The sequence below is a fragment of the Eschscholzia californica genome, unplaced genomic scaffold (assembly GCF_041429995.1).
Source record: "Eschscholzia californica isolate CP2 unplaced genomic scaffold, dmEscCali1.0.p SCAF_3, whole genome shotgun sequence".
Classification (NCBI taxonomy): Eukaryota; Viridiplantae; Streptophyta; class Magnoliopsida; order Ranunculales; family Papaveraceae; genus Eschscholzia; species Eschscholzia californica.
The window spans coordinates 41892278-41919172 of record NW_028238420.1 but is presented as its reverse complement, the minus strand read 5'-3'; the positions used below and the strand labels follow the sequence as shown (position 1 = coordinate 41919172).

At 35.2% G+C, this 26895-nt stretch overlaps 4 protein-coding genes across 7 annotated transcripts; 3 read left to right on the top strand and 1 right to left on the bottom strand.

Moving 5' to 3' along the window:
* Nucleotides 1-822: 822 nt before the first annotated feature.
* On the top strand, nt 823-6066 carry FAD6 (fatty acid desaturase 6). 3 transcript variants are annotated; one of them, XM_086666631.1, is made up of 11 exons: nt 997-1242; nt 1332-1389; nt 2799-3037; nt 3368-3511; nt 3626-3777; nt 4300-4422; nt 4583-4760; nt 4860-4978; nt 5400-5514; nt 5616-5787; nt 5952-6066. In XM_086666631.1, the coding sequence occupies exons 1-10, from the start codon at nt 1204-1206 to the stop codon at nt 5775-5777; spliced, it is 1329 nt and encodes a 442-aa protein (XP_086522757.1). In that variant the 5' UTR covers nt 997-1203; the 3' UTR covers nt 5778-5787; nt 5952-6066. The 3 variants fall into 3 exon arrangements, with proteins under 3 accessions (XP_086522755.1, XP_086522757.1, XP_086522756.1); XM_086666630.1 differs by having other exon boundaries at nt 1014-1242; nt 5870-6066; XM_086666629.1 differs by having other exon boundaries at nt 823-1242; nt 5616-6066.
* A 491-nt stretch (nt 6067-6557) lies between these two features.
* Nucleotides 6558-8786, bottom strand: LOC147550455 (BTB/POZ domain with WD40/YVTN repeat-like protein). The gene has a single exon (XM_086666632.1). It carries the CDS (start codon nt 8109-8111, stop codon nt 6783-6785), a length of 1329 nt encoding a protein of 442 aa, XP_086522758.1. The 5' UTR covers nt 8112-8786; the 3' UTR covers nt 6558-6782.
* Nucleotides 8787-13173: 4387 nt separating this feature from the next.
* Nucleotides 13174-17360, top strand: LOC147550454 (protein POLAR LOCALIZATION DURING ASYMMETRIC DIVISION AND REDISTRIBUTION-like). 2 transcript variants are annotated; one of them, XM_086666628.1, is made up of 3 exons: nt 13174-14982; nt 15596-16044; nt 16791-17360. In XM_086666628.1, the coding sequence occupies exons 1-3, from the start codon at nt 14586-14588 to the stop codon at nt 17070-17072; spliced, it is 1128 nt and encodes a 375-aa protein (XP_086522754.1). In that variant the 5' UTR covers nt 13174-14585; the 3' UTR covers nt 17073-17360. The 2 variants fall into 2 exon arrangements, with proteins under 2 accessions (XP_086522754.1, XP_086522753.1); XM_086666627.1 differs by having other exon boundaries at nt 14463-14982; nt 15593-16044.
* A 3961-nt stretch (nt 17361-21321) lies between these two features.
* LOC147550453 (stromal cell-derived factor 2-like protein) lies at nt 21322-24546 on the top strand. Its single transcript, XM_086667915.1, has 6 exons — nt 21322-22045; nt 22148-22288; nt 22468-22608; nt 23655-23704; nt 23807-23936; nt 24250-24546. Exons 1-6 carry the CDS (start codon nt 21941-21943, stop codon nt 24346-24348), a joined length of 666 nt encoding a protein of 221 aa, XP_086524041.1. The 5' UTR covers nt 21322-21940; the 3' UTR covers nt 24349-24546.
* The last annotated feature ends 2349 nt before the right edge of the window (nt 24547-26895 follow it).

Here is a 26895-nt window from a genome sequence, read left to right as displayed (position 1 = left end):
GATGTAATAATACTCTTAAACCTAATCCTAACATATCATTTCCATTGTCATTTTGATAGTGAATGCAATGTAACAAAACCCTAAAATAGGTTTATATTGTTTGGACTGAATTCGCAAAAAAGGGTTTCGCTCCATCTCAAACTGGCGTTATTGCTTTGGTTCTCATCATGAAAACGTTACTGGTAGCAAGGCATTGGGTATCCTAAAGGCACATAGTCTGTGTTTAATGGTTGTTTAATTTTGATATGCTCATTGTTTTGGTGATTAATTAGGGTTGAATCCCTGGGGATCTTTACCACCTTACTAAAAAGCCGGATGCAATTGGGAAGAATAGGAGGAATCAAATTTAGGTTAATTCTTAATTGCATGTGTCTTTTGTTTTTTGCTACAAAATGAGATAGAGCGAGAGAGTGTGTGTGAGCAACTGTGAGAGATAAAAATCAACAGGAGACAAAGAAATATAAGAGATAATGAGTAGGAGAAAGGAATAGGGAAGGAGATGAAGATTATAGACCAAAAATCGAAAAAATCAATTTTGGGACTCAAAATGAATATGCCCCCTGGGTTAAGTCTAGTTGACCGTAGTCTTTATGCCCTTGAGATTTTTTTTATTCTCCAAAGTCGCGGCCTTTTAAAACTTCCTCTAAAGCCTAATTACAAAAGCCCATTTCTATTAAAATTGATAAGAACCGGATTCAATTTATATCATTAGTCCAACATTCTTTGGTGCAGTGGTTGGACACCCCTCTTAAGCCCATAAAGTCGTGGGACCGAGTCTCGGTGGAAGCAGTTTGTCATCAAGATTTATTACATCTAATTTAGACAATCTATAAAGTAAATAATATAATAAATTTGTCGGGCTTTAGACCTGATTCATTATGTCGGGCTTTAGGGCTCTCTCATCATGGTTTTCAAAAAAAAAAATATATAATGTTACTTCCTACGCCAAGTAATTGAAACAAAAACCCTAATAAAGAGTTTCTTTTTTTCTTTTTTGAAACCAAACAATTGTCGCCCACCAATAGAGCAAGACCCCAAAAAAAGAACAACACTCTATCTATCCTTTGCTCTAACGTGTCTCTCTCTCTTAAAACTCATCACACTTTCATCGTTTAAACCGGACTGAGCTAGCTAAGCTTAGCTAACCCCCCCATTTCTATAAAAAATAATCCCAAACTCCCAACTTTCTTCATTTCTCCTCTCATGGCTGTCAGACTTGCAGATTCTTCCTTTTGTTTCTCGGTATAACTCTCTCTCTCTCTATACTTTCTCTCACTACTTTCTCTCACTAACTCCATTGAACTATTTCGTTTTGTTTGATTTTTATATAGGGACTTCATCAAAGACAAATTCGTAGGAGTAGTAAGTTATCTTCACGAATTTCTCCGGGTATGTTTCCAATTTGAAGAATCAAAATAGTATTGTTTTCCTTTATTCAAGTAACTAGGATAAGTAAGTTCATGAATTTAGTTCAAATGCTCAATTTTTTTTTTACTTGGGTCTCTTCTCTAGGGTTTTAACTTGTTTGGGTACGTTAGTTCATATTTAGGTTGTTTTAAGTTAAACAAAAGAATATTAGGATTATGAAGATTGAAAATTTGATTGTTTCAGTTTTCATTGTCAACAGTAGGTTACCCACATTCTTTAATTAGCTAAGAGGAATCAATGTTGAAAAATCCAATTCACTCAATTATAGCATATAACCAAAAGAGATAAATTTCAGGCTAAGATTATATTTTTATAGAGAGAAACTGTACATAAGATTTAAACAAATGGGTCCAACAACCCAACAAAAGCAGGAAATTGCAATTTTTGCCTTCCGAAGCGACGTTGGAAAGTGCCTATTCTTCATTTTACACCATAAGAACAAAAACTTGACTCAAGGGTCGAAAACTTGACCTTTTAAATGTCTCCTCCAACGATTGTGTAATTCCTCTCCTCCAAACCACCCAAGTAATTGGAATGACGAGTCAATATCTAAAGAGTCTTCTTTTGTTCAAACTGTAAGCTCTCTCCCGGTCCAATAGTAGGCCCTTCAAGTCTTTGGACATCACCTATGACCTTAAAAAGGCTTTATAAAGAAACACCAAATCCAAATGTGGACGTTTCAACAAAAATACGTGAATGCATAAAAAATCCCAGATTCATTTACCTTCCCAGCCTATGGTACGGCACCTGAAAAAAGTTCGGGTGTTCCCCGTCCTATGTCAGACTGCCAGTTGAGGTAAGAAGTGGATCAGGGCATTCATCCGTCGGATTAGTCTAACTCGGTAAATGCCATGTAAAATACAATTAATCAAAAGATGACCCAGTGTCTCCTCCTAATATCTACATATGATGCACATGTTGATCAAGATACTTTGCCTCATTTTCTTTATTTTATACGAAACTTCCCTTCAAATGAAAATACCAAGTAAGCACGCATATTACCTCATTGTTCTCTAATATGATACTCTGAGCGTCAAGATCAAGAGTTTTTCAGAAACTAAGTGTGTATTTATAGTTATTTCGATTAATATTGCCAGATATATTGTATTTACTGGGAAACTTTGGTTTTGCCGTTAAGTATTGTCTTATGCAAGACGTGGTTAATATTTATTTATGTTTGATTTACTATTTCTCATCTTAGGTACTTGAGTTGTGCTTGTTCTACAAAGTTTTTATCTTATTGTGTAAAAGTTATAGCATGCATTTAGGAAGTGTTTAGTGTTATTAACTTTGGATATTCGTGATAGTCGTAATCGTTCTCAGTTCTCACTCTTATCTATAGGTCCCTGACACATTCTAATGATAAACAGGCATATGTCAGCTAAAGTTAGGGAACATTCTCCAAAGTGGGATCAAGCATCAAGAGTGTTTTTCTCACCAAAAGAGGACTAAAACAATAAAAGCTGTGGCAGTCCCAGTTTCACCATCTGCAGTTGACAGTCCAGAGAACAGAGAGCAGTTATGTGAGAAATATGGATTTACTCAAATTGGGGAGCCACTTCCAGATAATATTACTCTGAAGGATATCGTTGATACCCTTCCCAAGAAGGTAATCATCTCTAAAATGTCAGAGAATCAGTACTGAGGTCATCCCATGAACACATGGAAGTGCTCCTTCATCTGCTCTTTTCCTCACATGATCCGCAAGTTTACATTTGGTATTCATCGCCTAAAATAACTCTTGGGCTAGATGGCAAGTAATGAAGAAGTGGAAGAAGTGGAAGAAGTTCTTATGAGCCTCATACAGTTTTTCCTTTCTCATCATAAGTCATTTTGTAGCTTTGTACTTTCTGATCCAAGCATATTGTTTGAGTCATCACAGAGTCAGTGTTCTTGTGTTTATTGTCTCATCTAACTCGTACTATAATTTTTTGTTTAGGTGTTTGAGATTGACGATGTAAAAGCTTGGAAATCAGTTCTGGTATCCATCAGTTCATATGCCATAGGGATTTTTATGATCGCCAAAGCTCCATGGTACTTACTTCCTTTGGCTTGGGCATGGACAGGGACAGCAGTAACAGGAGTCAGTATTTTTCTTCTCTTTCTAATACTTCCTTAGTTGTGTAATTTGATTGTTTTTATTTGCAAGGCGCTTACCTATCTTTTTCTTTCTTCTTTTCCCTTCTCTATCTGGAAGTTCTTTGTCATAGGCCATGATTGCGCTCACAAGTCATTTTCGAAGAACAAACTACTGGAGGACATTGTTGGAACACTTGCATTTTTGCCCCTAATATACCCATATGAACCTTGGCGTTTTAAGCATGACCGCCATCACGCCAAAACAAACATGTATGTCTTATTTTCCATCCATTCATTTATTTCCCATATCCGTTTGAGTCTCATTTTCTTTTACGGGTTTCTTGCTCTGATGCAATTTAATATAAACTCATGGATTGAACTTTGAAGCTGATACTGAAGTTTATACTTGATAATATTTACTAGTCCTGAACAAGAACTCGATGTACACTCAAAAAAATAATAATAACAACTGGAAATAAACTTACATCAATATAGTAAGAACAGGCTTGAGAGTGTATCAATTGGACTGGAATTTATGTAGAGGAAGACATGCCTTCTTCCAATTGGACTGTAATTGATTTAAATCCTGGTTGAAAATGAATCTAATTGTATGAGAAAACTATTTAGACTCCCCCCTGGACACTTAAATATCTCTCAGCTAGTCACATCACAGTCCTAAACCTTTTTACACATGAATAGTTCTTTCCATCTGATTCATGTCTTTCTTTATGCCCCTCTCCATTTTTATCCATTTCCTTTTCTATTAAAAAATTCTCCGATTTTAACGTTCAGGTTGCTTGGAGATACAGCATGGCATCCAGTTTGGAGAGAAGAATTTGAAGCCAAATCAGCTTTGAGGAAGGCACTTATATTTGGATATGGTCCTTTTAGATGTTGGATGTCAATAGGTCACTGGTATGATACCTAAAAACCCGAAATACGAAGTCATTTGGGTTATAATTTTCTTGGACCTTATAGGTTCACTTTCTTACAGATGAATGCTGATTTTGACAGTTCTCTGAGTCTTAATAATCTCATTCGATCTATTAAAATGTTTAAACCGTCATATTACTAGGCTGAGTTGGCACTTCGATACAAAGAAGTTTAGACAGAACGAAGTTAAAAGGGTGCAAATAAGTTTGGCATGTGTGTTTGCATTTATGGCAATTGGGTGGCCATTGATTATCTGGAAGACAGGGATAATGGGATGGATTAAGTTCTGGTTGATGCCATGGCTGGGATACCACTTTTGGGTAAATACTACTATATTTCTTGTTATCATTGGTAGTTAGGGTTTCATTAATTCAACTTGGATATCGGTAACCATATTTTCATTTTATCGTGAATTATAGATGAGTACTTTCACAATGGTACATCACACAGCTCCTCATATACCATTTAAAGCTATGGGAGAGTGGAATGCTGCTCAGGCACAACTTAACGGAACTGTTCATTGCAATTATCCTCGTTGGTAATGCTTATCCCCGCGCTTAGTGTTTTTTTCTCTTCATATTTCGCCATTTTTTGGGTTTAGCAGTACCCGGCACTGATACAAGGTGTCAGATAAGACAAGAGGAAAAGGCTTGTCTGAGAATACGGCCATACACATTTCTCGTTTTCTTATTTATTACACATTTTACTCAAGTTCATTTTGGTTTTCGGTTACCCATTGTTATATTATGCATAAATACGTTAACCTAGACTTGTATTTTATGGTCCTAGCACGATTTTGTGAACATTCACACAAGATTTTGACACAAAATTTCTTTTATACACAATGAAGTGAATGGAGTTTCTGACACTAGTATCCGAGAATATCAATGTAGGACAGAAAGAACACTAAGTGTTACAGAAATGAGTAATATTTGTGAAATTTTTCGTTGTAAAAACAGGATAGAGATTCTCTGTCATGACATCAACGTGCATATTCCGCACCATGTTTCGACGAGGATACCTAGTTACAACCTGCGGGCAGCTACTCAATCTTTGCGAGAGAACTGGGGGAAGGTACACTTATCATTCCTCTCCTCTACTCTTAATTACTTCATTTAAAACTCCATTGTTGTCTCACTTTTACTCACATTTGTGTGCTTCAACAATGCCTAAAGTATCTGAATGAGGCAACATGGAACTGGCGTTTGATGAAGACTATAATGACGATATGCCATGTTTACGACAAGGAGCAAAATTACATTGGTTTTGATGAAATTGTCCCAAATGAATCTTCACCCATCACATTCCTCAAAAAAGTGATGCCAGATTATGCATGAGTAGCCAAGGGTAAGTCCATTTCCAATATCGCTGTTAAAATTCTTTTCGGTTACTCCAAACGGTAATTTATAGTGTATCTTCTATTTTATAGTGCTTTCTTTTTCATCGAACGAATTCAAATGCAGCATAAAAGAGTAGTAATTGAAGAAACTTCTTTTACCCTTTCCTTGCAGTGATCTGTTAAACACATCCTAATCATGTAAGAATACTAATTTTCTGCATAACTTTTATTCGACCTAAATGTTCTGGTCTTCTTATGGTATAGAAAAGTTTGCTACTTTTACTAAATCTTGTCGTATTACTTATGTAATGAGGAAAATGAGAATAGGGATTGAGGAGAAAAAGTTAGTCAAGTTTGGTGGATGTCGATTTGTTTGCAACAGCCAAAAAGCAGATTGACCCACCATGAAACTTCGGTATTACATAAATCATTATGACTTCCTGTTCACACCTAATTGAAGTTTTACCTGAAAACCTAATATTCAAGTTAGGTAATCAAGAGTTCATACTATCTAATCTCATATGGTAGTTGCAACTTCTCACATGGGAGAAGACTTTTAAGAACTACTTCATTCTGCAAAAGCTGCCACAATTATTTCAGGGGTGTAGTGGCATGGATAAAGCCAACTTTGGAAAAGGAATAGGTGACAGATGAAAAAGAAGCCATGTAAAAAAAAAGAACATCTCAGATTCTTTGTTCTTCAATCCAAAGCAAAACCCTAATTTTAATAGATATTACTTCTAAGCAAGCTATACACAAAAGCATACTTTATAAAGCCTTTCAACAAAAAAACAAGAGATAAATTACTTTTCCATTCATTTCTCTATAAACATATGAACAAACTCGAAATCCTTAATACAAAACAAATATGTAGGTATTTCGATAAACTCACATTAGCCATTAAAAGCAAAGTTCTTATGTCAAATTCGCCGAGATCATCTTCTATAATGTTATAGAACAATACCCACATAAAGAAATAGTAGGCATTTAGTAAACTAGATCATCAAATAATTGGGGGAGGTGGAGTTTCCCAAACATCGAAAACATTTTCTTCGCTATGAAGAGCGAAAAGTCTATCACCACCTATCGAAAAATCACAGATTGAACCACCATAACTTCTTCGAAGACTAGATGTTAAAACCCAATCAGGACCACAGAACACAGAGATACTGTCGTTCATGGATGAAAAAAGTTGCCCTTCATGTAATGTTAATTTAGGATAACAAGGTTCGTCGGGGATTTTTCCCTTCGTTAATCGACTTCTTGAACTCCATCTAACACTACCAACTGAACTTCTTAAATCCATAAACCCTAAATCTTCATACTCATTTATAACACAAATTGAGTTGCTTTCTTCCATAGCAATAGCATCACGAACTCGTTTTTCGTCTATTGTCATTGGAGCTCCATTATCAGACCAAGACCAAACCATTTTTTTCTCTCTAAAATCTATTAGACTAATATAACAATTATCTTTCCTTGGAAATAAAGTAGCAACTAATAAACAATTACTTCCATTAAGCCATTGAACCTTATCTGCATCACCTAGAGACCAACCTAAAGATTCATAAAAGAAATCAATCTGTTTTCCTGTAATTTGATCCCAAACTCCAATCCCATATTCATTACTTCTACCTTTACAACTAGCAAATATTCTATAATCAGAATCAAAACATAAAGCTCCACCAGTGAAGCTCTTAACACTATTTTCATGGCTAACTTGAAATTTATACCTGAGATCTCCTGTGGACGAACTAAACAAACCCATTCCTCCGTCGCCTCGACCTAATCTCTCACAAGCACTGATCACAATATTCTCTGAATCAATCCACCCGATATCATTAACTCTTTGATAGTCAAGGTTTAATGGTGGGTGTTCTTCAAGCATCCAATCATAAACATGAACCACACTTCCATGAGCAACGGCGCAACCACCATCTGGGCTTGCCCGAATTGCCGTTCCATCGCCAGGAGCTCGCCCTCTTATTGAACCAGTTAGTCTTAATCGGTTTCCATCGAATTGTCCCCATTTTGCAGCTCTAACATGATCAAGAAGGCCATAGAAAAGAGCTTCTCTATATAGTAATTTCTCGGGTATGTTTGATGGGATGTGAAGCTCCCCAGTTCTTAAAAGATCAAGAAGAACCGAAAAACAACCTGGGTTCCGATCAATGAAGTATTCTTCATTGATTTCTCTTGGTTTAAGGTTCCATTGTTCATCAAACATAGCTCCAAACATTGAATTTCTACCGGCATTAGCTAGAGTTGTTGCTGTTGTTATAAAGATCTTGCCTCCAACATTGAATCTCACCTTGTCACTTTGAATTCCCATGTTGATTGGAATTGGGGTTTGGGGAAATTAATCAAAAAACAGGTTTTATTCAGAGAAGACAATGGATTGAAGATTGAAAAGTAAGAACGAATGAAAAACCAGACTAACTAATTCAAATAACACAAAACAGAACAATTTGAGGAAGCTTGGGTGTATATTTCCTTCCAAAAGAAAAGATCAAGCCAAATAGATTTAGAGAAGAAAGGGGATTCAGATTAATAAGTTAATCAAACTTAATACCCAAAACAAAATCAAACTACAAGATAAGCATACGGATTAGAATCTAATAATTAAACATTGATATAACAACGAAGTGCAGAACGAGGGTAGGAGATGAAATCAAGGATGAAGAATCTGAATACGATTAAAATCGAAGAAGCGAAAACATGGGTTTTGAAGAAGGAATGATTTGAGAGGTGGGTTTTTCATTTTGGTGGAGTTGGTACAAAGGAATTGAAACAAAATGGATTCGGAATTGACTCTTCTTCTTCATTTATCTGTTACTAATTTTTAAAATTCCTCTCTCTATCTAGGGAATTGATATCTCCTTGACATTGCTTATTATATGACCGGCTCAATACACTAGATTTTCTCCATTCTTTACCAAAACTTCTTCTAATAATGATGGTCAATGACTTGGTAATTAATAGATCAGCGCCTGGTTGTATCATTTCGTGTCATATGGGTTCTGGTCTTTATCCTGTTTGAACCTTCTTTTTTGTTTTTTTGGTTAATTCAAAAAAAAAAAAAAAGGACACCACCAACAACTTTAGGTCAATGAGTACATTTCTACCCATTTTTGTGGAAGCTCCTTCTTTACTCCACAAAAGGGAGGGATCCCCTTAGCTTTTAACCCATTTTTTTTTTTTTTAGAGTTAATTCCTATTTGGCCACTATTTTGTGATCAGCTTCCTTCTTCTCTATTTCTTGTAAATTCAAATTTGGCCCCTTTTTTTTAAGATGAATTCTTAATACCCCTCCTACAAATTATATGTTTCAAAATAAAAATAAAAAACCCTCCACCTCACCTCCCTCCACCTCTCTCTCTCCACCTTACCTCTCTCTCTCTCCCCACCCTTCTTTGTCTTCTCCGAACAGGTCGTCGTTCGGAAAATTTTCCGGTCGGCGACATGGAAAGAAAAAAATGTTCTTCAACAGTCCGGAACTCCAGCGAAGGGAAATCCCTTCGTCAGACTTTCTAGAGAGAGAGTGAGTGATTTCTTTTTTTTATCTTTCCAAGTCATCGACTGAAAACTTTTCCGGCGGACGACCTGGTCGGAGAAGACAGAGAGAGGTGAGGTAGGGAGAGAGAGAGGTAAGGTGGAGAGAGAGAGAGGTGAGGTGGAGGGTTTTTATTTTTATTTTGAAACATATAATTTGTAGGAGGAGTAATTAAGGAATTTATCTTAAAAAAGGGGCCAAATTTGAATTTACAAGAAACAAGGGGCCAAAAATGAAATTAGTCACAAAGTAGGGAGCCAAATAAGAATTAACTCTTTTTTATGATATTTGTTTTTATTACTGATTTGAAATATAAAAAGGTAGAAATCAACTTTTGTAACCATTATTGATCGATTCAAAAACAAAAATAAGGTGAAGTAAATCTTAATATATGATGCCACGTGAGGATCAAATCTGGTGTAAAGGTTACCAATTTTGTACTCTCAAAAGGAGAGATAGCCGATCCCAGCTCAACCCTTGTAAGTCTTTGATATGTTTTGATGACACATTTTAATTTATTCTTCAAGTCGAGTCCTTAACAGATTCCTAGTAGTTCCTATCTTGTTTGGTAGTTCAGGGTTTATCATTAACACTCTTTTAAGACCTCAATAGCTTTCTGTTTCAGTTTTTCTTTTGCTTTGACTTTTCTAGTTCTACTTTGATACCTTCTTCTCCATAAAGATGTTTTGCCTACTCTTTTCTTCGGCACTTTTAGTCACGAGGTTAATCCTCCAGTAGTTTGGATATGGCTTTTACGACATACTACCTGGCCCTTTGATCTAGAAGGGTGTTCTGCATCTAACACAAATCACACTGTACTCCAGTATTTGTTTTGGCCCAAATTCTCTGTCGGAAAACTCCCAAAATCCGTTGGCCATCTTTTGCGTCATTTGTGATTGGTCAACTCAATCATAAGGAGATAGACACTTGTCATTCATGCCTTTCAACTCTTTACAAGTGTTGAATCCTAACTCACTTTCTCTCATCAGTTTGCCTCTTCTTTGGGCTCCTATACTAGGCTTGTGTTCTCTGGGTCTAACTTCTTACTTCAGAGACCAGATATATTTTATATTGTCAGGCCTAGTCTTATAATCTTATGGGCACTCATTTCGATCCAGAATAATACAGAAGCACTCGCTCTTATATCATGTGGGCCGACCTTTTGATCCTTTTTTTTGTTGAAATAACGACCTTTTGATCACAGTAAGGCAATATCGACTATTTTGGAAATGTTGATGGCTTTGATTCTGGCTAGCACTTTTAGTTCGGTCTCAACTATGAGTCCATGAGCATACTTTTCACCGGTTCTGGTTCTGTACCTCACCTCTCACTCTTACTAGCTTATCTTGTTCTCTTTTTGTCCTTGTCGATCTTTTTGGCTTAGGTTTCGTCAGAAATCCATGTTACCAGGTGTTTGATTAGGATCTCTTCCGGTTGTGGTGGGCATAATTTCTCTTTGAGAGAAGTCTGGTGGGGTATCTGGAGTCTTCGAGTTTTACTCTTAAGAAATCACATGACTTCCATGCACTTATGTATTTTTTTTCTTCCGTATGCTTCTTCTAGTGCGGTTTGAAAGATTTCATGTTTTAAAATGATTGTCTTGGTTGAGGTTGTGTTACGGCGGCTACTCTCCTATATACGGGTTGGTTGGAAGACCGTTAGTTCTGAAAAGGTTTACGTGGTACAGCCCTGAAAGTTATGAGTTGGAGATATACTTAGAGTTACACTTTTTCCTTTAATTATGGTGTTGTAACTTTTTTTTTTAATTGCTCAGCGTGTGCCTCGAACCCTTGACCTCTAGGTGGAAGATTATACCTCTTACCGCTCCAACCAAGGGTTGTTGGCATGGTATTGTAACTTTGCTTCTCATTCTATAAACTTTGATCTATAAATACTACAATGTTTACTAATTTAAAAGTAATATATATATATATATATATATATATATATATATATATATATATATGATGCCACGTATTAGAAACCCTTCGTAATAATAATCTTTCTTCATTGGGTAAGGTTATCCCTAATCACAATCACATAAGAGCATCTCCAATGGGACACTCAATCTCTAACACTTGGAGTGCCACATATGACTTTTTGGAGTTTTTGTTAAAAATCATCTCCAACGGAACACTTTGCTAGACACTCTATTATGAGGTGGACACATTTACTATAGATTATCTAGAGAGAGAAACTCTAAAACTAGAGTGTCTCCTTGAGACTCTAAAACTAGAGTGTCTCTATTGGAGACTCTGTAAGTGTCACTTTAAAATTTAAACTAATAGAAACCTTTTCTTTTCAACTACTTTTTTCATATTCAATTTAAGAGTGACAAAGTAGAGAGATTTTAGAGATCTCCATTAGAGACCTTAGAGACACTTACGAAAGCGAATCTTTATTTGACACTTGAGAACTGGACTTTAGAGTTATTGCTAGGTGTCCCATTGGAGACTTCCTTTTTCTCTCAACCTGTAGGGAAAAAGCTTGTGTTTCTGGTTGGGAAGGGTTTCAATTTATTCAAATGAACGATTTGAACACCTATTGATTCTAACAACTGATTGCAGAGTTGATCATTCGTATTTTGGAATCTCTTTTTTTTTTAGATTGGAGTAAACATGTGGAAACACTGATGAGCTTGATTGGGTTGGTTGGTAGAACTGATTATTAAACTAAAATATTAAAATATTGTGATTTTATAAAAAAAAAAATTACTATGTTAATATATATCCCAGTCTAAAATGTCTGACTCAACATTTATTTTTATTTTTAATATTACTATAAGATTTGAAATTTTATGATTTTTAAGATGTTACTATAATAATATATCACACATCTAAATCGTATTCATTTGGTTCAGACATTTTTGTTATTCTTTATGGCATATAAGTTTGTTGCACAACATCATGTCGTTAATAATGTTCTAGACGTGCATTTATTTGATAAGTTCTATACAACGAAAACATATTTGATGGGCAACACGATGTAAAATTCATTATACGAGACGGACGGTTTGTCACTTGCGACTAAAATGGACAATAATTTATTTATTAAAAGAAACGGAAAAAAGCTAAGGGTTAATTCTGTTTGGACCCCTATAAGTGTTCGATAGATCAATTTGACTCCCAACGGCCAAATAAAATTCAACTTCTGGTGGAACTATGCTTGGGACCAAAATGAAATTACTTACAAAAAAAATTTAAATACATTAACGCCACCTCATATCTCTATCTCTCTTCCATCTCACCACCTCTCTCATCCACTTCATCTCTATCGCCACCCTCTCGGTTCGAGAAATAAGAGGATCGAACCATTTCTTCTGACTCTTTTTCAAATTCGATAAATGTTGGGGCCTCCCAATCACCAGTCAATATGCTTTTCTCTCATGCCTTTCTTCGTTCATGGTTCGATATTCTGGTGTCCTAGGCGTAGAGGAACCACACCAATCCATCCCGAACTTGGTGGTTAAACTCTACTGTGGTGACGATACTGTAAGGGAGGTCCTGCGGAAAAATAGCTCGACGCCAGGATGATTAAAAGCTTAACACCTCTCATTCTTATTACTTATTCTCTCAATCTTCTCCAACGAAGGTCAGCGGCCAGCCAAACTTCCAGCGAAGGGGATCCTCCCCTTCGCAAGATAGTTATGGTAGAGAGAGATTGAGAGTAGAGAGGGAGATTAGAGAAAGAGAAGAAGAAGAAGAAGAGATAGGAAGATGAAGAAAAAGAAGAAAGAAGAAAGAAGAAAGAAGAAAGAAGAAAGAAGAAAACAATATTTTTTTTTTCTTTTTAATTTTGAAGGTCGCCGGAAATTTTGGTCGGTGGTCGACGACCTTCCCGAGAGAAGATGATGAGGTGACGATAGAGTTGAAGTGGAGGAAAGAGGTGATGAAATGAAAGAGAGATGTAAAGATGAGGTAGCGTTAGTGTATTTAAAGTTTTTTGGAATTAATTCTGTTTGGTCCTTAAAGGTAGTTCCGGAAGAAGTAGCAATTTTTAGTTTTTTGAGACTAATCGAACTGTCGGACACTTATAAGGGTCATAAGGGTAAGTTAGTCACAGATTAGGGACCAAACGAAACTAACTCTTTATTGTTCTGAGTACTAAGGACTAGGTTCCTGTGTACTTTTGAGAGTTATATTCTTCTCAACCCAAAAATAAGTTATTATTTGAACATGATTGCCGTTGAGCCAAGCACTAATATATTATTTATTGAGGTCAATTGTTGTCTTCTACATTCTTGAAGGCGCTCCACTTCTAAATAAGTACCAGATAAAAACTTTATTTCGGGGTATGCTTTCATATTTCTAATGCTCCATGCCTCCATTTACTCAAGAGATTTGACAGAGTTCAAACAAAAAAGTGCAAAATAACGGGTCGAATGAGTTATATCTATTCACACAACAAATATAAAATTTTATTCAGCAAAAAAAAAAACAAATGTAAAATTTTAGTTTAGTGAGTATTATCACTAGAATATCTTTCGCAAATACTTATAGTTTAAAAGAGATAAGACATTGTGACCATGATGTTGCCAGGTTTAACTAGCATAATCTAATTCTACCTATAAAATAACTATCATCAAGTTAATTTATATGAACCCTAGTTTGTGACCGATAATTCTTTCTAGCCTCCTTTGACCTCCCCATTGGCAGTTAGACAAACGGGGCTGTTCCATTTTTTTTAGTGAACATGCTAAGCGTCTAGCAGTGCTAGACGGTTACAACACGTAAATACTATTAGGTGAATGAGTAATGCTATATCTTTTAGCCAAAGTCGATTATCTGAAGAATAGTGATGTGACCAATTCCAATTGATCAGATTATTTCTCTCTTTTCACATTAGAGAGAGAGAGGGTTGCATCATTATTCGCCCAGAAGCAACTCAATTTTTAGACCCAACAACATTTTTGTAGGTTAATTTTGATTAAGTAGAAATTTACATGCTCCCAAGTCCCAAACCACAAAATAGACGCCCCAATGCTGGCCTATTTGCCTCTCCTATGAGTTTTAAAGGGCAACATTTTATAACGTTCCGTCCAATTTAACGTTTTTTATCTGATCGTGGTGGGTTGTCCGCCGTTCGATCGGTGTTTTGATTAAAAGCAAAAAAAAAAAATTCAAATGGTAAGACCCCTCTTTTGCTTTCTTTGTCAAAGGAATGTGGACGGCCTCGTTTCATCATCCATCTTAGAGAGAGAGAGAGTTTTCAAATTTCTACCATCTCTTTAGATCAATCTAAACGAAGAAGGAGATGAGAATTTCAGATATCTTAATGAACGAAGAAACAGGAAATGAAGAAGATTTAATCAAAATGAAGAAGACAAAGAAGAAGAAGAAGAAAAAAGTATACAAAAATCTGATTGTTCAATTTCGTTTAGTAAAACCTTGTTTTTCAAGATGGGTTTCTTCTTATAAAGGTTCTACAAAAAAATCCAGTTCTGGGTTTGACTGTTCGAGCTTTATCCATGATTCTCAGTGTATGAATAATGGAAGGGGTGATTTTGTGGTTAATAATGATGATCATCAGTCTCTTCTTTTATTAGATTCTTCTGCTACTGATACTAGAGATGTCTCTGATTATGATGAATCGACGAAGACGAATGAAGCAGCTTCGTCTACCTCTTCCATTGAAGTAAATCGATGTTCAGGTAGATTTCCCCTTTCTCTCTGGCTCTGTCTATATATATGTTCCTTTTTTTTTAATTCTTTATTAGGGTTTTCAGAAGATAGTAAGATACTCTGAGTTTTGTACTTATTAGGTTTTATAAAGGAATGTTTGGACTTTCCCCATTTTTAGTGTTTGGCAAGGAAATGGTAATTTTTTACTTGGGTTGGCAAGAAAATGGTATTTTTTTACTTGGGTTGGCAAGGAAATGGTGTTGTTTTACTTGGGTTTTTCAGAACTCAGTTGAGTTCTGAAATCCACTGATCAAGGGTTGTTTGAATTCATTAAGAATTTCTTTCAATCTTTCTAATGGTATTCCCAGTCTGTACTGGCAAAAAAGTTATAAATTGTTGTTTTACCAAACAATGTGTTTCTTAATGGGTTTCATGAAAAAGTTGTTCTATTCGATTACGACTTGCAAAGTTGCAGTTTTAGCTCTTAAATTGAAAATGTATTAGAAATTAGTGAGCTTTAGAATTCGTCTGAAAACCCGATTTTATGTAGAAAAAGACATTTAAGAAATCATTGTGTACTAGTTCAATTTTTCTAGTGGTAATAGACTGACTATCTTCGATATATTATTTCGTTTGCAGCAGGGAAATGCATGGAGGATGTCTCTTTCAACTTGGGTCTTGGAGCAGGTTTAGCTTTTCTAATGGTTGCTTGTAAAGATGAACTCAATAAGATAATGGAGTTGAGATCACAAGTAGAACCACTTATTAAAGATTTCAACGAAAAGATTCAGAGGGAAGATGTAAGTTCTTCTAATTCGAACAATGATATTTGTTTCTCGATTACGAATTCCCCTATTGTTGCAAGTACCAAGTGTAACTCCATCATTCAAAATCGTATGTCGGGTCATCATTTGGTTAAGAAAGAAACTGTTGAGGAATGTGATCGGAATTTAGAATTATCTCGAAAAAAAGATAACTCTGTAGATGGCTTTGATGAGCTTGAGGCTGAATTTGAAGTTGAATTAGAACGCCTGCAATATATACTGGATAGTGAAGATTCTTTGGAACATTCGCAACAACAAGCACAAGAGGTACACTATCAATCTAAAAGTGCTTAATCTTAACGTAAGTTTTCTCGGTTAACTTATCACATAAATGATTTGTGCGTCTTAGATAAGTATTGACTTGTTAAGTTTATCAATTTCTGTCGAGTTTAATAAAACTTCGTCTAGATGTTCTTTACTTTTTCCCATGAGTAAGTACCCACATCCTGCCTCTGTACACAATACTTAAAATCAATTGTCAACTCTTGACGACTTTTACGGTTTCCTGAATTATTGCTACGAGAGACTAGATAAAATTTTAGGTCCTTTGAATGAGGAATAGAGGTACTAGTTAGGAGTTGTAGAAATCTCTAACATATGTTGCTACCCTTTACCAAGTGAATTGTAACTTTATGTTGTAAGTTCCTTTTACATTGAAAACTTTTGCTTCGGAGCTGCTTTGATCTTTGGACGAAAACCCTCATGAACAGAGAATTATGATCGATTCAATAGAGCTCAAACTTCCCCATAAGTGCCACCTTCATATCTTTAGTTTGCCATTTTCGTGCTTATTCTAGACCATGATTTTACAGGTTGCCTTAGGCACTATCTGTGCGTAAGTTGGTATGTGAATATTCACAAAAACTCACTGAACACCAAACAGAGTGTTCCTATTTTTTTGTTTGCTAAATCTAAAATTCCTTATGTTAGTTTTGTCTTATATTACCATGCCAAATTCTTATACAAATTCTGCGGACCAGAGTTCTTATTGTTGTAACTTGTAATAATTGCAGATGATTGACGAAGATTCTGCTTTCATAACAATCGAAAGTTCGAGTGATTTAATTGTAAATGTGGTTAATGACGAACATTTGGGAGTTTCTCCTCATGAGCTCGAAAGGAAGTTGCATGAGCTATTAGAAGAAAGACAAAAGGAACGGATAAAAGAGTTGGAGTTCGACTTAGAATGTGCTAAAGAGAAGCTCCGTCAGAAAGAAATCGAAGTCTCATTGTGGAAAGACACTGCAACATTCACTCATCAACATATTTCAGAAGGTTCTTGTTTGTCGAGGTAAGCATATATATTCAAGAAAATCTATAGCAATTGTTACTCAAATTCATTTTTTTTTCTTATTATCTTGGTTGCCAGTGGGTTATCGAAGGATGGGACTATAATATATTTTGATATATAGTTTATAAAAATCATAGGAATCGGTTGACTTTGTTTTCCCGTTTAGACATGTCGAAATGTAAAGTTGTCTTTGATCTTTCTTCTTTTTGGAGCCTGTCAAGTGCTACTTATTATATTCCTATTCAATTGAAAACTTGTGAATGTCTATAGAAATTTTTGACAGATTTTTGAATTGTTTATCTGTTCTTAGTGGCTTATTACCATATAATTCATCTCTCATCCATTTTGAATCCGTCCGATGTAGTACAAAGTTGTCGAATATCTCCCTTTCTACTAAGCATTTGATCTTTAACACCACTTGAAGTTTTCAAAACCACGCTTTTATTTGTTGTCAATTGTCATACGACTAAACATTGTTATTCTTCTGAAGAACAAGAAGAGATGTCTCTTTTGTGAATGATGAAGTTTGTTCAGTTTGTCAGAAAAACAACATTGTGAACATTTCCAACAAAAATAATTGTAGAGGATGAAGATGAGCGGGCGGTGCATGTTTTATTGCATATACTTGCATCTGGTATAAGGGTTTTAGGCGGTGTTCATTTTTTCTCATTATTTGAATTTGACTTATCTTACTCGTTCGAATCTGAAATGTCTTGCTCAAATGAACCCATACTGTGCCCAAAACCAACCTAAATCAACATCCAAACAAATTAGACACCAGTTGCAGTCTTGCAGAAAAGACACAACTTAAAATTTTTGAAATTTTACTTTTTTTTCTTACAAACTCAACTAACTTAAAGCGGAAATAAAAGAAGGTACTACATTCCATACTTTTTTCTGACAATTATTTCTACCCCATTTAGCTAGAGCATCTGCTTTGGAATTGCATTCCTTGGGATCATGAGTGAAAATGATGTCTGTGAACTGATTCTTGAGATCTAGAGATTTGGAGATGATCTGTTTGGATTGCCAGTGTAAACCGTCACTCTAATCATTGATGTATTTGATGAAGTTTTGATTATCACTTTCGAAGTGAACATGTTGGATTTGAAGTTGGATCGCCCATAAGATACCGTAGTGTATGGCTAAGCTTTCACATTCTTCTGAATTTTGTCCTCTAACAGTGTCTGCGATAGCTATGATAAAATTTGCTTCTTCATCATGGATAATACACCCTATTCCAGTTGGTTTGCATAAAGGAAGCATCCACATTAATTTTGAGAAATGGTGTCGATGGAGGTCTCCATTGTTGTTGCCTTAGTTTTTTCCTGCATTTATTGGTTACTAATGATTCAATACTGAGTGGTGTGGTGGACGTATTGTTGATACGGATGATCATCTGTATTGGTGTTTGTTTTGATGAATTAAAGCAATTCTCGCACCTAGCTTTCCAGATAAACCATAGAATTTTTGCATGTAAAGTTGTAGTTTCCTCATTTAATTGTTCCCATTGTTGAATCCATTGCTTAGCCGTAGTTAATTGTTTAGATCTAACCTGAAAGTGAAACTATATTGCTCTAGCATAGCTATAGTGTAACATCACATGGTCTAGAGTTTCATTTTCGTCACAGTATGTACAATTGTATATGTTATCAATATACCTGGCAATTTTGTCCCTTACTGGTAGATTGTTTGTACAACATTTCCTTAGAAATAGTTTTATGCGTGGTATAGAGTTCATATTCCAAATGAAGAACCATTTCGTTGTGTCGTGCATAGGTCCATTATTCACATTTCTCAAATAATTATACATTGATTTAACAGAAAAGTTACCTGAGTTAGTGAGTTTTTGAAATTTTACTTGCACGGGATTAAATATAATAGCCTTTTTATGGTAAATATTATTTCCAATGTACATACACAAAATGTCTAGATCACATTCAAAAATCCACATTTTATTGGAGAAACCTAATTCAAACAAGCCATGTCATCTTCTATAGGCCACATGTAAGACACTCATTAGTTAGAGCAAACTATGAAACATGACATGTTAATTAAAGAACCCTAATTCAAACAAGACATGTCATCTTCCACAGGCCACGTGTAAGAAACTCATTGGCTAAAACAAACTATGGAACGTGGCATGTTAACAGAAGAAGATTCTATAGATTTTTCTGTAGATTCAGTAAATTTATTTTTCATCTACTTTTTCTTTTTTTATGAGAATTATTATTTATCTTTTTTTTTGTCGAACTAAGAATTATTATTAATCTACTTAAAAAGTTATTTTCATTAGGCCACGACTTTGGAGAAAGCAGAAATGTTTCCGGAAAAGATGGTGGAAAACAAAAGAAAATGAAACCAAACGCACTCGTCGCCGGCAGAAAGTCGCCAGCTGAGTATTGCCGGCGACATCATCATCATCTCTCTCTCTCTCCCCCTTTCTCTCTAACAGAATAAAAACCCATCTATGTAAACAGAAAAGAAAAAACCTAGCAATGATTTAATACCCAATACTCTAATGGGTTTATACAAAAACCTTATTGGTTTATCTCTATAACCATTCTTCTCTGTTTTGGCTTTCTTCCATTAACAAAATCAACTCAAGATAACACAAATTTAGTCTATAAAGGGTGTGCAACAGTGGCGTGGATGAGGATTCGGGGACCCGGTGCGAAAAGAAATTTAGGGGCCCTTTCTCCAATAACATTAAAGCGTAAATTTCTAGTTCAAATGTAAAATACATTTAGGAAAAATCAAAATGGACCAAGATTTTTTTTTTCTTCACATGAATCTAAGTTGTGTATTTTTTGTTCCGAAAATTTATTTAAGCAAGAACCACAAGCATCGAAGTAAACTTATTCCATTAACGAAACAAGTATTACACTTCACAATTAGTCTTTACTATACAAACTAACCTAAACCTATTGGAGCAAAACAAAACTAACCTAAACCTACTTGATTATCTATTATTAATAGTTGTTGTTACTCCTAATAGTTCGAGATAACAAAGAATCGAGAAAATTAACAAAAAAGAAAAACCTTGAGGAAAATTAACAAAAAAGAAAAACCTTGAGGGTTTTGAACTTGTGACCTCATGCTTATTTTGTATGTTGTTTACCAAATAAGCTACACACTTTATTTGAATCATTTTACATTGTCTAGCTATTAGACTTGGTTCGCAATTTAGAGGCCCCTCGAACAAAGTAAAAATGTTGTAGTTTGAGGGGCCCGGTGCGACCGCACCGGTGGCACCCCCTCAAACACGCCCTTGGTGTGCAAATCAAACATTTACTGACCCATCTTACTCAAAAACCCTAACTAACTGATCTTTTAGATTCTTTAACTTCTCAATCATCTAAAACAAAGTTCTATAAAACCAACTCAGGGTCAGGCCAAACTTCCATTTCTGGTTTATTTTTCAGTGCAGAGGAGATCTAAGTAACAGTGACTTTTATAACTGTGTGAGTAAAATCCCAGAAATGTCACAAAAAGTTTGTGGAAATACAACAGCACGAAGGATTCAATTAAATGGGTGTTATGGGTTATATGAAGTAGCTGGATTTTCTCAAATATCAGGGTCTAAAATGATTTTGTAAGATTTGTGGTGGTTTTGAAGCAGCTGGAAGTGGGTTTAATACCCAATACTCCGGCGAAGGGGAGGAGCCCGGAGATGGTGGAAGTCGAAGAAAAAAATGTGAAAGGAAGATGGTGGAAGTCGTCAGAGAAAAAAAAATGTCGCCGGAGATGGTGGAAGTCGTCGGGAAGATTGAAGTCGCCGGAGATGGTGGTGGTAGGTGAAAGGAAGAATAAGCTGAAAAAAATTTGGTTGTTTGGGGTAAATAAAAAGGTCTAATTTTTTTTTGTTTACACCCAAAACTTCAAACCCCGGAAAATTTCTTTACTTTCCCGTAACACCGACCTTTCATTAGTCTCAATCTAAATTGTCCGATTCAAATAAATAAATAAAATCAAAATTCACTTTGAATCATCTTTACCTAGAGCATCTCCAATGCAACACTCAAACTCTAAATTTTAGAGTGCCACATCGGATTTTTTAGAGTTTCTCTTCAAAATCCATCTCCAATGCAACACTTAACTTCGATCTCTAAAGTGAGGTGGCGGTAGTTATTTTAAAGATCCTTAAGAGGACACTCTAAATTTACAGTGCCCTCTTGAGTATCTCTAAGTGCCACATAAGCAAATCAATTAATTTTATACTAAAATATAGGTTTTTAGAGTTTCCCTCAAGTGTTGTATTGGAGAAGGTTTTTCAATAGAGCATCTCTAAATAGTCAACTAAAAAAGAGACTATTTAGAGATCCATTTTTCACACTTGACACATAAGATTTTTAGAGTTTTTCTTGAGTCTTGCACTGGAGATGCTCTTACCATCCCTACCAATACCATTAATTGGTGTCAATTCAGATTTCAAAACAGATTTAAGATCTGACTTAAAACATAAATCAAACCCCAAACAGAAGTTATACATAGACGATAGATCCAATCTAATAAAGATTCAAAACTCCTCACATATTCAACCCCCTAAAAGAAAAGAATTAAACAAAACGAGAAAGTAATTAAACAGAGAGAAGAAGTAATTTCCAATTCATCAAGAAAAAATCGACTCACCGGAGCTTCATTGCTCTGGAGAGAAATTAAAACCTAAGAATCGTGGCTTCTTCATCAGTCTCTTCTCAGAATCTATCTCGAAGAAAACCCACTCCTTCTTCTCCTTCTTCACCTTCTTCACCCTCTTCACGAAACCTAGCTGCGGCAGGACCTAGAATCATCTACAGAGAATCAATAAGACGTACTCGATCTGATTTACCTTTTTGGCAAACAACTTGGTTCATCGTTCTTCTTCTCTTCATGGCTATTGCTTTTTTCTCTCTCGCTCTTTTTCTCTTCCTTGGTATCAATTTCGATCCAATTTCTGCTGCTTCTTCTGCTTCGCCATCTACCGAAGGCGTTGAGGTATATAAATAAATACATGTGTGTTCTTTCAATGAAAACCCTAATTCTGTAATTGGATCTTAATGTGTAAAGATACAATTTTTAATTTTTTTTTTTGAGCAGATTACTTATGGGTCAGTTGTGAAATTGATGCACGAAAAGACTAAAGTTCGTCTTCATTCTCATGATGTGCCTTACGGATCTGGCAGTGGGCAGCAATCTGTTACTGGTTTTCCTAGTGTGGATGATGCCAATAGCTACTGGGTTTGTGCCCTCTTTTGACTTTGTTAATTTGATTCAGTTTTTGGTTTGTTTGTATGCTAATTTGATTGATTTAGGGTTTTTTGTTTTGTCTTCTTAATTTTATTAAATTTAGGGGTTTTCAACTTGTATGCTCATAATGGATTCTCATTATTCATGTTTACTTTATTTTGTGGTTGTAGATTGTAAGGCCTGAACCTGATACATCTGCTAAACAAGGGGATGCAATTAAGGGCGGAACTATTATCCGTCTCCAGCACACGAGGACTCGAAAATGGCTTCATAGCCACTTGCACGCATCACCGATATCAGGCAATCTTGAGGTTAGTTAATTGAAAAGTTCACCGAATTCTATTTGGCTGACAGTTGAAATGTTCGTCTTGAGTTATCTTCTTATTCCAATTGTTATGGGATCTAATTGGAACTAGCTATGTTGCCAAAATGATTTAATTAGCTAAAAACCCATTCAAGAATACAGTATCCTTGTTCTTAACTATGTTTTATCGACATTGGTATTGGAATCTAACGTTGGTACGAGGAGTTCGGAAACTGCAACTTGAAAATCCCTAAACAGGAATACGATCTTATCGATACACATTTCCTTGTTTTAGTTATTAGGTTCATTATATACTTATAATCTGTTTGTTTTAGATTAACTGTTGTTTAATTATACATAGAGAACAATAGCTTAGAGTAGTCTTTTATGGACCTAAGCCGATTTAGTATAAGTTTATGCAAGATGTACATACAAAAAAAAAAAATCTTGCATTACCTATTGAAGTGCTGCGAGGATTTCAAAGTATCTGAGTATCACATACGAGTATTTGAGAAAAATTAAAAAAGAGTATCCATGTTGCATAGATTTGCAATAAACATTGTGATTGGTGTGTTTTCCTTTTGTTGAAGTGATCTTTGTTAGTCTATAAGGGTTTCTGCTATGCAATTTAAAACAATGCTTTTGTTGATTTTCTTTTCCTGCACTAGTTCGATAGTTCTCCTCTATCAGATTTTGATTTTCTTTTTCTATTCAATAGTTTCTTTCTCCCTTGCCAGATGCATTAGCAAGCTCTCTGATTTTTCTTAAGTGAATTAACACTTTGAATACTTCCTTCGGTGAATTTATTTTTATGGTATGACTGTATGAGAATTGTTTTATTTTATTTTATTTTCGCATTTTTGATTCTTTGGACTCACTAATTTATACTGAGGCAAAAGCACACCCTGATAACTTGAAATCGCGTTTGAAAATACAGCTGAAATTGATGGTTTTAACGAAAAATTAATAGAAAATGCAGAGTACCATGAGAAATTGCATTCAGAATTTTTCGTATTTGTCTATATATATGCAACTTAATTATGCTAATATCAGGTAAGCTGCTATGGAGGGGATGGCATGTCTGATACTGGAGATTATTGGAGGTGACAACTGACAAGCCCTGTATATTTTCATCTAAACCAGGTATTGATCGCTACTTCTCCATCTGGGTTTCTGATCTCCATTCCGCTTCTACTTTTTGTTAGGCTAGAGATCGAAGGGAAAGGGAAAACATGGAGACAAGACCAAAGAGTTAGACTTCAGCACGTCGACACGAGTGGTTACCTTCACAGTCATGACAAGAAATATACCAGGATAGCTGGGGGTCAGCAAGAGGTAAAATGACTTAAGTGGTCTTTGTAATTTTTTTTGTACTCATCTAAATTTGAATGATCTGAAACTGAATCCTCCGACTCAACTGGACTTAAAATCAGTCATTTGGACGAATGAGACAAAAAAAACATTTTGAAATCTATCTCAAGTCAAATCATACCTAGAGTCGATTTCACATTCAGACAAAAAACAAGCATGCTAGTAATCTGTCACTTTCCTGTTTTGATATCTTTTTTTTACAGTTTCTGTCCCTCTTCTAAAATGTTCTTGTTTCTCTTTCAGCTGAAGTATGTTTCTTGTGCATTTGTTTGAACAGGTTTGCGGAGTTAAAGAGAAACGTCCTGATAATGTTTGGTTGGCGGCAGAAGGGGTATACCTTCCACTTACTGAAACCAAGTTAGCTTCCTCAAGCTAGGCGTACCTAGTGACATCAGAGGCAGCTCCAAAATTATTTTTCGACCGTCGTTACTTTCACCATAACCCATGTTTTGATTTCTTATAATCTACAGATGGCTGAGGATTAACGTTTTTGACTGTTTGACATTAACATGTAACTTTTATGTTGAAGATATTATCTGTGTTTTACGAATCAGAAATATCATCTCTTTGTTTTTATCTGAATGCTGAAATGCAGTCTAGTCTGTATTTTGATCTGAAAATGGGCAAGTCGTTTATGAATATTTGGCTTCATGAGTTGGTTTACTGAAGATCTTAAGATGACACTACTGAAACATGGTCTCTTTGAGGATATCAATTGTCACCATCTCTATTCTCTATTTGAAATTCATAAACATCTCAGGTGACAGGTAGTGTTTGTTTTGTTTCTCTAAGAGGATCTGAGGTCCGACTTGATGTATGAATAGTCTTAATTGACTTGAGTCAGATGTTACTGTCTTTATTGTGTCTGATTCATGATGTCTGACTCGTCTTAATAGTTAATTTGAATTGATTCTGAGTTTTGTTTTTCTCTAGACAAATATGACTGACTGAGAAAAAACCCACCTAAAATATCCTTTCATCGCCAGGGAACATACTTGTTTTTCCAAGTGAACAATTAATCAAATGGTCATTTGATTAATTCAAAACCTTTGAATTAATCAATAGTCTATAACATCCTAATATTATATTTGTTTTGCCAAAAAACATAATTTACTAATGGTGTGTTTGGATGGCGGAATCATGAATCCGCGGATTCATGAGTCCTTGGGAGGATTCATGAGTCCTTGGGATTCATGATTCCACGGATTCATGAATCCAAGTAATATGTTTTGGCTTGTTTGACAATTAAGAATCCTATGATTTATTATTATTTGAGTACTTTTAAACGTCTTTAGAAAAATATGATTTTTGAAAAAAATAATGATTTTGAAAAAAGATAATGATTTTGTAGAAAGAAATATTTTTTTGTTGATTTTAAGTTTGAAATTTAAGTTCATTAATCCGAAATCCTAGCAAATCCTAGGGGGTAGGGTGGGATTTTGGTCCAATACAAATTTTGGAATTAGGAATCCTTAGAATTCAAGAGTCCTAGGATTCTTGGTAGCCAAACAGACCAATGATTTATGATTCCTACCAAATTCCACTTTTTATATGAATCCTACTTAGGAATCCTACAACCAAACACACCATAAACTTAATAAATTACGAGCACATTTAGTTTAGAAGCTACATATCCGATAAAACAGAACGTTCAAAGCCGCATGCGTAAATATAACTTAGCCCCAATGAACCAAAATTTTAGCCATTCATCCAAAATACTTCCTCACTAAATATTAAACTTAAATTATTACCAACATATTACTATGCCTGCTCAATAATTTAGTCCAGTCCCATGTCACCACAACCCAAGGAATGGGATTCTGGTTGTAGGAATATTCTAAGATAACAGACTATCACTTGACAACAAGACCAAGGATTTTGAGGTTGTATTCCAAATGAACAGCCCATAAGTTTGATTCAACTTGGGGTTTATTGGTAAGCTTGTCTTTGTCCCTTTTCCTTATCTGCAATACATATGATGGAGGTGGAGTTCCAACATAATGGGAGACCTATGTGTATAGAGTAGTAAATGATATTATGTACACCCACTCTCCATTAAAAGATGTTGAGGCTTGCTTTTAACATCAAAGTTTTGGAAACGAGCTTAAAATGGACCTAAACAAAGTGACACGTCCATACGTTATTCGCTGGTGGAATGAAAAAAATCCCATCATTACCCTTTTAAAGTTTTTCAAACAAATGCGATAAGTTCACATATTGTCTAGCAATGGAACAAAAATAAATAATTAGTACTTTCAAAAGTTTTCAATATATTCACTTAAAAAATAGTCTAGCTAAAGAAATGTGAGTGATTATCCTTTGTCATTATTAAGTACAAAGCCACTTTAAGAACTATAAGAAATCATTAGTAAGTGATAGATAAAGAATACATGATTGGATCACCAAGTTAGTCTATGCTTAATATATTTAACTTTCTATAAATAGTAAATTTCGATGGGAAGGAAGTCTGATCCGGACTGACCTCTCTTTGTGTTTCTCTTCTTTGTTCCTGTTCTTTTATCCTTTTGGTTGAAGAAGTTAAAGTTAGAGTTTATTCCAAGAGTAAATAGTCAAATTGGGAACATATTGTAACATAGGCGTATTGGGCACATGTTGTAGGCTACACCCAATGTGGCTTTTTAACTAGTATGCTTGTATATCATGGACTGTAAATTCGTTGGCAATATGTCTACGCTGGTTCAAATCCAGCTCGGCCCAATAATTTCATTCGTGAAAACCCCTAGTGATATATTTTTTTTTTATGAACCCCAAGTGATTTCTTGTTGTGCGAGCAGTTACAAACTATTTATTTGTTTCTTTCAATACATTTTAACACGCATGTTTAGTTTCTTTTACATATTCTTGTTGATTATTAATTACAATGGTTATTAGTTATTACAAAGGCATTAAAATGTGGTACAAC

Bases quoted from the DNA above. Each gene is read 5' to 3' on its own strand.
- LOC147550453 (XM_086667915.1), top strand. From the start codon at position 21,941: ATGGCTATTGCTTTTTTCTCTCTCGCTCTTTTTCTCTTCCTTGGTATC. The intron at 22,609-23,654 runs GTTAGTTAATTG...TGCTAATATCAG, and splicing joins CGATATCAGGCAATCTTGAG to GTAAGCTGCTATGGAGGGGA. The intron at 23,937-24,249 runs GTAAAATGACTT...TTGTTTGAACAG, and splicing joins TAGCTGGGGGTCAGCAAGAG to GTTTGCGGAGTTAAAGAGAA.
- LOC147550455 (XM_086666632.1), bottom strand. From the start codon at position 8,111: ATGGGAATTCAAAGTGACAAGGTGAGATTCAATGTTGGAGGCAAGATC.
- FAD6 (XM_086666629.1), top strand. From the start codon at position 1,204: ATGGCTGTCAGACTTGCAGATTCTTCCTTTTGTTTCTCG. The intron at 3,778-4,299 runs GTATGTCTTATT...TTTAACGTTCAG, and splicing joins CATCACGCCAAAACAAACAT to GTTGCTTGGAGATACAGCAT. The intron at 5,515-5,615 runs GTACACTTATCA...CAATGCCTAAAG, and splicing joins TGCGAGAGAACTGGGGGAAG to TATCTGAATGAGGCAACATG.
- LOC147550454 (XM_086666627.1), top strand. From the start codon at position 14,586: ATGAGAATTTCAGATATCTTAATGAACGAAGAAACAGGAAATGAAGAA. The intron at 14,983-15,592 runs GTAGATTTCCCC...TTTCGTTTGCAG, and splicing joins TGAAGTAAATCGATGTTCAG to CAGGGAAATGCATGGAGGAT. The intron at 16,045-16,790 runs GTACACTATCAA...TAATAATTGCAG, and splicing joins CGCAACAACAAGCACAAGAG to ATGATTGACGAAGATTCTGC.